We start from the raw sequence: 8,148 nt of genomic DNA, 5'->3' as shown, positions 1-8,148 counted from the left end.
ACAGTGATAAAGAGGTTTCACACTGATATAATTTCATATAATATAGTAGATCTATTTTATAATAAAAATAACTTTACAATCTAACGTACCATATTAAGTCATGTCATTTTGTGAATTTATTTTTGTAAAATCTCTTAGTAAATTCGAGTAATGATATCTACACAATATTTTTCACAACATATTTCATAACTATATTTTAAAATGAGGATATTTTTATAAAATAATATTATTTTTTTAAGATATTATACAAAAATATCATTAATTTTAAAATATAACTGTGAAAAATAGTGTTTATCATTTTTCACTTCAAATTAAAAAAAAAAAAAAAAGGAGGAGACTCGATAAAATACATAAACGATACTTGCAGAAATTATAATATTATTATTATGAAAATTAAATAATAGGACAACGTCCTATTTTTTATTTTTTTAAATAGGACAGTGTCCGATATACTAATTATATAGGCAAAGAGAGACATGTGATTAAACCCGTTTTGAATTATGTCAATTTATCTTATTTTATCTTATTATTATAATTTTTTTAAATTTCTATATAAAATATAATAAATAATTTAATTTTTTTTAAATTTTAAAATTATAATAATACGTTATTTTATTTTTAATTTTTATCTAAAGATAAAGAAAACATTAAAAAAACTATCAAACAAAAAATGGGAGAGTTTGGTACACACACGAGCTTTGAATTAAGAAGAATGAAAACAGCTAAGGATTCAGGAACATTACCCGACAAAGCAATAAATAGAATAGAGACATTTTTTAGGTTAGTACGTACCTTGTCTTTTTCAAATTTCAAATTTTAAATTTATACACGTGTATTAATTGTCTGGCTAATTATGTCTCTTTAAAACCTTATATCGCAAATAATTAAAAATTAAAAATATATCCACCATCATTTTAATTATCATTTATTTATATATTTTATGATTTGATGATAAGTAATAAATAATTTTTAATTTTTAATTTAATATTATATTAAAAAATAATAAAAATATGTCGACAAAAAGAATGATCTATAGTAGTAGTGCTCGCTATTAATGAAAACGAGCTATAGAGAGGGAACACAAATGTTCTTAAAAGGGATATCTATCTCACGAATCTTTAAAAGCATAGCTTGATCTAAAGCTTCGTTTATTTTTATAATTCTTTTCAATTTATCTCATTTTATATAATTTTTTTAAAATTTTTACGTAAAATAAAATAAATAATTTAATTTTTTCTAATTTTAAAATAAAAAATAATATTAAAAAAAATATATTCTTATAATATTTTATTCAATTTTTAACTTTCATCTCATCTAATCTGTAAAAACAAACGAGACAAAATTCCTTATCTTCAAATTTTAGGGTTTGCTCTGAGAAAAAGGAGGATTTAAAAAGTCAGGTAATACTTATTTAACATTTAATGTTATCATAAAAATTCACACAAAATATCATAATATTCATTTTATGAGAAAAAAAAAAATCTTTCGCTTTATAATTTAAATTTGATGAATTCAAATGAAAGGAGAGATAAACACATATAAAAAGAGGCCAGGGACGAGGGGGCCCTGGCCCCAATGCTTGAAGAAATAATTTCACTAGATGCTTTGGTTGCATGTTTTTCTTCGTAGCTTTTGATAATTTTGCTCTTTTAGGTTTATAAGATGATCAGCCTCTCATAAGAATTAAGGAGCATGTATTGTCCATAATTTTTTTAAGAACATACGTTAGCTACAAAAATGATTATATAAAAATAAATTTACAAACTAACGTGATTTGATGTAATACGTCAGATTATAAAATTATTTTTATTGTAAAATAGATATAACAGATATCATAAAATCACGTCAATTTGTGAGTTTACTTTTATATAATCTATTTGTATTTATAACAATTTTGACAATTTTTTTCATTTTAAATTAGCTTTTGGTCTTCATAATTTTTTCTTCTGAAAAATATTATAATTGATATAATATTATATCTACATTGTATGTAACTCATGTACTATTTAAAACTTTTTAATATAATTTATTGCTATAAATTATTTAAAAAACTCAAAACTTGGTTTATCATTTATATATAATTATCTCTTTTTTATATATAATTCATATATAAATTGTTTCCAAAGTTTAGCCTCTTTTTTTTAATTGCAACACATAATAAGCATAAACGTAAAATTCTCAAAGTTATTCGAAGAATGAAATTTTGAAATCTATTTTTTTCTTTATTATATTTTTATTTTTATATTATATTACTTTGTTTACATTGGAATGTGTAGATACAGAGTTGTGCAGTGTACTTTGTCGAGGGTACTTGCAGCAGTTAGCAGCCCCACAAGGACTGTGCATCCATCGTTCGATTGAGATCGATAGATAAAATGCATGGGATTGCAACGGTGATCACGTGCAAAATCCATTAATGTATTGAGAGAGGCAAGGAAAAGAGCCATAACGTAGTTATAATTAATGGACTGTTCAACTACGAGAGCCATAAGGTATAATAAATGGAAGAAATTTGTAGTGTTTTTTTAGTTTTGTTTTTATTTTTTCAAGCCAATTAAAGGCAGATCGCCGTTCGGATCTTTCTACACGTGCCCCATCGGAATGATGCCTAGCCGCCGATCTTCAAAAACACCAAATATGGCATCCATCAGAGTGGAGCGTATCTCACAGCTCTCTCCTGACGCCACACTTGGCTTCTTTGGACTCCCTGATTCTGAGACTTTCAAAATTGACCGTTGGTTTTCCTCCTTAAGTGACCAGTGCCCTGCATGCCTCTGTAGACAAATCGTGTATTGTTCATCCGCTTTTGATTTTTGATTTTTATTTTTTGTTTAGTTCCAGTGTTTTTGTTGTTGTATGTTTTTTTGTTTTTGTTGTTTTGTTGACCCAAGTGAGGTGTTAATCTTTTGGATAACGTAATCTGGGGCAAGAGTTGTTCGAGAGTGGTGGGCGATGCTTTGACTAGTGATCGTACGGCTAATACTTGCGTGTAGGTGCCTCCTGTGCAATGGAGGTTGTTTTTGTCCGTACGTGAGTTGGGTGGTTGTGTCGTTAGGATTCGAAATGCCGATGCCTGCAGTAGGCATGACGTCCGGGGTCACATCGATGATTTTGGTTTTGTAGTTGGTAGTTGTTAATGTGTTATTTGTAGTTTTTTATTATTTTAGTTATTAATACAATAGAAATAGGCTATTGGATTTAATGTCCATAGCAGTGTCTCATATTCTTCCTCTCAGGAAGGACAAAATGGGCAAAGCGCTTTTTTTATTACGAGAGAGTTTGTTACAAAGTTAAGACAATGTCTGCCACAAAGAAATTTATGTGTGGGGAAGCCTCAGTACTGATGCGTAGTTTGACTTATAATCTGAATTTTTTTTTATGTATTGATAAGTTACAGTTGTAACTTCGGTTCATTAATAAAATGAGTCTGTAAAAAAAAAAAAAAGGTTAGCTATAAAATACTATTTGGAAAATTTATAAGTAATATGATGTATGTATATTTCTTCATTTTTTATCTTGATTTTTTTAACGAATAATTATATAATTTATTTTATATATTAATTCGAAGTCTTAAAATTCAAACAAAAATTCAGACAATATTGGATACCAATGGATTTAAATTTTAGAAAATCATAAATACTGAAAAAATTATTTTATGTATAAGTAATGCAAAATACAGTTTTAGAATATGTAAGTCTGATGCATTCCTTTTCAATAAGAGTAAGTCTACTATTAAAAAAATAAATTTTTCATGTAGATCTCATATTTACCTTTTTTTTTTTAAAGGAACGCTTGGGTCTAAGACTATTATTTTTAAAGAAAAGTGCAGTTTGGATAATGAAATGAAATAATATAGTTTTAGATAAAAATTAAAAATTGAATAAAATATTATTAGAATATTATTCTTTAATATTATTATTATTTTGGAATTTGAAATGTTGAATTGTTTATTATATTTTGTGTGAGAATTTGAGAAAATTATAATAATTAGATAAAATGAGATGAGATTAAATACTTTCATTATCCAAATGGGCTAAATATATAATTTCTCTTCATGTTTTTATCTCTTTTTCACTTTGAATCCTTCAAAATTTGAACAAAAACTTTAAAGAATCTGAATATTGCGTTTGAATGTTGAACTGAGTTGAGTTAAAATGATAAAATATTATTATAATATTATTTTTTAATAATATTATTATTATTTTAAAATTTTAAAAAATTGAATTATTTATTATATTTTATATTAAAATTTTAAAAAATTATAATAATGAGTTGTTGGGTAGACGAAGGAAACGAAGCCTGAAGTGTTCAACTTATGGAATTACGGCAGTAAGAAAATAATTGACAGTTACGAATAACAGTGAATGCTTTTGCCGGGGGATATAACTCCCCTGATAGCCAACCAAGAGTCCAAGCTGTGCCTGACCTTTGTGTTCTGACATTGATGGCATCATTTTTGGTTTTTGCACAAGCATAGATTCTCCACCTACACAATTCTAAGTAGCTCTGGCCTTTCTTCTCAAATCTGAAGTGGTTTTAGCTGGGGGAGAGGCGGGAGGCTGGTGATGGTTCTATACCGAAGATTCAGATCAAGAAACAGAGAGGCCAAAGTGAAAAGAAAATGGTGACTGGGAGCTCGGAAGATAGAAAATGGAGGTGGGTTCTTCTTCTTCTTCTTCTTCCTCTCTATCTCTCTCTCAAACAGCATTTTGCTTCACTCTGTGCAATGGGTTTTCTCTCAGTGACAAAAAAATGGAAGAGGGCGATGGTTCGAGAACGGTGGAGTCCCTAAGAGGGAGATTGCTTGCAGAGAGACAAGCTTCAAGGGTTGCTGAAGAAAATGCGGCTCTTCTGGGCAAGAAGGTACGCCCTTTTCCCTAACTTTCCTGTAACTAAGGTTTTGATCTGCTGTTCTTTCCCCAAGATTGGTAAAATTGGAGTTAGTGTAGATATTCTCTCATTTTCAAAAATATTTGAATTTTTTTTTTGTCTGACATCCTCTCTCTAATTTATTCTCTAATGTGACTGAGAGGTACAGTTGATAGAACTAGAGAATCAACTTAAACAAGAGACCAAACTGAGATACAAAGCTGAAAAAAAGCTCCAAGTTTTTATGAAGAAACTTGAATCCTTGAACATTTCCACCATATCTGTGGAATCAGAGCGGTCCAGCTCGTCAGAAAAGGGGGAAATGTCTTGTACATCATCCACTATTACCTCAGATTCCAAAAACCAGGAAGAAGATGAATCCAAGTCCCAATTCACAAGCCCAGAAATCTCAGAAGACCTGGAGCACAATGCATCAGAAACTACTTCTACATCCACTAAAAATCCTTCTAGTCCTTCCACTGAAAAAGATTCTGGGTCTCTGGGTACTGCTAATTCCAAATCTAACTCCAAGCTCAATGATCCTTCCCAGCACAGATTCAGCTATAAGTTGAGTACCAGCTCTGAAGATCCAAACACTGATAATCATAGGTACTGAATTCCAATCTGCAACGGTTCTTTTCAAAGTCAATCTTGGTTTTGTAATCAATGAAATTTTTAAACCTTTCTGCTATTCATATATAAGTGGTGATTTGTTTCAGTTGTTCAAGCTTAAAATCTTCGATAGTAGATAATGAGAGTGATCAAGCGGACAAAGTTGATAACTCATTGGCATTAGTTGCGGTGAGTTTTCCGGTGACATCAAAGACCGTTGAGGTGAAGCCACTAAATCAAAGTGTTCGCGAAGTTCTTGATGCTCTAAGGCATGCCAGGGAAAAACTTCAGAGCTCAATGCAGAGAAGACATATGATTCAAGCTGGCCCAGCTTACACTCACTTCTGCAAGTAGTAATTATGTCAATTTCCTTTATATAATAATACTACAGAAAAGAAAGAGGCAAGTCAGTAAGATATAGTCATTTGTGTTACTTTTGCAAGGAAACAAACAGAGGTGGAGAGCAGGGAAATATGTAATATTATCTATCAATCTAGCCGTGTTCACGTGATATTATCTATCAAGAAAATCTATTATGAGAAATCCTTTAGATATAAAGAAATTACATAAAAATAAATTTATAAATTAATGTGATTTAATGTGATACGTCAGAATATAAAATTCGTTTTATTATAAAGTAAATCCAACCGATCCTATAAATTACATCAATTTTTATATTTATTTTTATATAATTTTTTTATATATATAGCAATTCTCATACAGTATATATCATAACTAAGAAATATTAACTGAATCCAAAGATTGCATTAATCTGAGTGCAATGTTAATAAAGTTATTCTGATTGTACTTGAACGTCAAAATGAGCATGTGAAGTAGGAATTTCTGTCTATATCTGGCTCATGGCGCTGGGTCCCCACTCTTGGATTTTGTTCTTGTGACTCTCTACTCATGGTCATTTGATCCTTGTGACTTGCATTTAGGGGATTTGATTCTTGGGCTTAAGTGCTCGCGGTTCAGAAGAATTACAAAACTACCCTTCTAGTTTGATCAATTATTAAATGAGGACAATATCTAGCTTTTATTTGTGTTGAAAAAATTATCAAGTACTCTCAAAATTATTAAGTATTCTAAGAACACCTAATATTTACTTTTGTAACTGAGCCTCTTTTTGACTGATAATCAAGGAAGAACCATTGATTAGGTTTTAAAACATCTCATGAGATTTGAACATGTCAAAAAGCAAGGATGCCTAGCCCCAAGCATATGCCCTTAGCCTGCTATGCCTATGTAGTTTTGTCTAGGGGTGTACAGAAATCAACGGGACCGACCGTCGCTGACGAGAACCATCCCCCGGAATCAAAATCCGATGGAGAATCAATCGGTCGGTTGTAGGATGTATATGAAACTAATATTGGCCAGTTCGGTCCCGGTTTGAACCAGGTTCAAATTGCCGAACCAGCCGATATATGGGTGATACTCCCATGGTGCGAGGCGGGGGTATCCTCCCCTGCACCCCGCCTGATATGAACTCGTGGGAATGGTTCCCCCCCACCCCCCCCTTTTCTCCCAGGAGGCCCCCGTGCCGGGAGGACGGGGAAAAAACTCCATCTGCCCCGCCCCTCGCCTAGGCCAATACATTATGTTTAAAAAAAAAATTTTGGTCCAAATATATTTTTTTAGACTCAAATTATAATATAATTTAAATAATAAATTAAAATTTATAAATATAAAAAAAAAAACTTAAACTCGTTAGAATTAGATTTTGGATTGTCTTGGCTAGGCCAACATTTATATAGGAGGCCAAGGCAATCCAATGACTTGAATACAATTTTAAGTCTTTAATAAATTGTATATATTTATATATAATATATTTATATATATATATATATGGTGCGGAGTGGGGGGCAGCGAGTGGCCCCGCTAGGGTCATCCCGCCCCTACCCCTGCTAGGCCCTCTCCATGTGGGGCAGGGTAGCTCGCCCGCCTTTGTGGGGGCGGGGCGGAAACACATTTTCACTTAAGTGATTTAAAGAGCGTCGTTTTACACCGAAGGTATAGAAAAAAAATATGCGTCGTTTAACTCTAGGGTTTAATAACCCCTCCCTCCTCCTTCACACCACTTGGAGCTTGGCCTAGCCCTCATCTCTCCAAGATCTCTCATCAGACTCATCCTCAGACTGTTCCTCATGGTCTCAACTCTCCGAATCTCTCCTCTCTAAAATGTCTCTCTGAGGCCGAGCTCTCCGTCGTTCAACTTCATGCCGAGCTCTCTCGTTCTCCTCTCATCTCTCCCGTTCATCTCTCATCTTAAGGTTTTGTTATGAATTTGTAATTTTGTTGTAAATTTTTGAATTTATTGTGAATTTTGATTGATTTGGTTTGAATTTGTGATGAGAATTTGGGAATAGATTAGCAACCGACAGACCGACCGTAGAACCGATCGGTATCGGATATAAGAAATCGTCGGTTCTCTCTATTCCCGCCAGCCGGTTTCGGTTGGCACCACCATTAAAAAAGTATCGGTGAAACTGTACCTATAGGATCGGTTTTCAGCTTTAATTTTGTCTATGATTGGATTTAATTGCAACCCAACACAGCATATGCTCTTCTGACAAATTCTTTTTGGCCTTAAAACCTCTGAGAGTTTCCTCTCTACTTTATATGGTAAAAGAGAATTCCTAATTGCACGAAGGACAGTGGCGGGTC

At 32.1% G+C, this 8,148-nt stretch overlaps 1 protein-coding gene across 2 annotated transcripts; it reads left to right on the top strand.

The window, feature by feature from the left end:
• Window positions 1-4,406: 4,406 nt before the first annotated feature.
• On the top strand, window positions 4,407-5,982 carry LOC121266934 (A-agglutinin anchorage subunit-like). 2 transcript variants are annotated; one of them, XM_041170793.1, is made up of 4 exons: window positions 4,409-4,656; window positions 4,743-4,863; window positions 5,039-5,478; window positions 5,589-5,982. In XM_041170793.1, exons 1-4 carry the CDS (start codon window positions 4,622-4,624, stop codon window positions 5,833-5,835), a joined length of 843 nt encoding a protein of 280 aa, XP_041026727.1. In that variant the 5' UTR covers window positions 4,409-4,621; the 3' UTR covers window positions 5,836-5,982. The 2 variants fall into 2 exon arrangements, with proteins under 2 accessions (XP_041026726.1, XP_041026727.1); XM_041170792.1 differs by having other exon boundaries at window positions 4,407-4,863.
• The last annotated feature ends 2,166 nt before the right edge of the window (window positions 5,983-8,148 follow it).

The sequence above is a fragment of the Juglans microcarpa x Juglans regia genome, chromosome 5S, assembly GCF_004785595.1.
Source record: "Juglans microcarpa x Juglans regia isolate MS1-56 chromosome 5S, Jm3101_v1.0, whole genome shotgun sequence".
In the NCBI taxonomy this organism is placed as follows: Eukaryota; Viridiplantae; Streptophyta; class Magnoliopsida; order Fagales; family Juglandaceae; genus Juglans; species Juglans microcarpa x Juglans regia.
The sequence above is the reverse complement of the archived record's forward strand: the minus strand, read 5'-3'. Positions and strand labels throughout refer to the sequence as shown.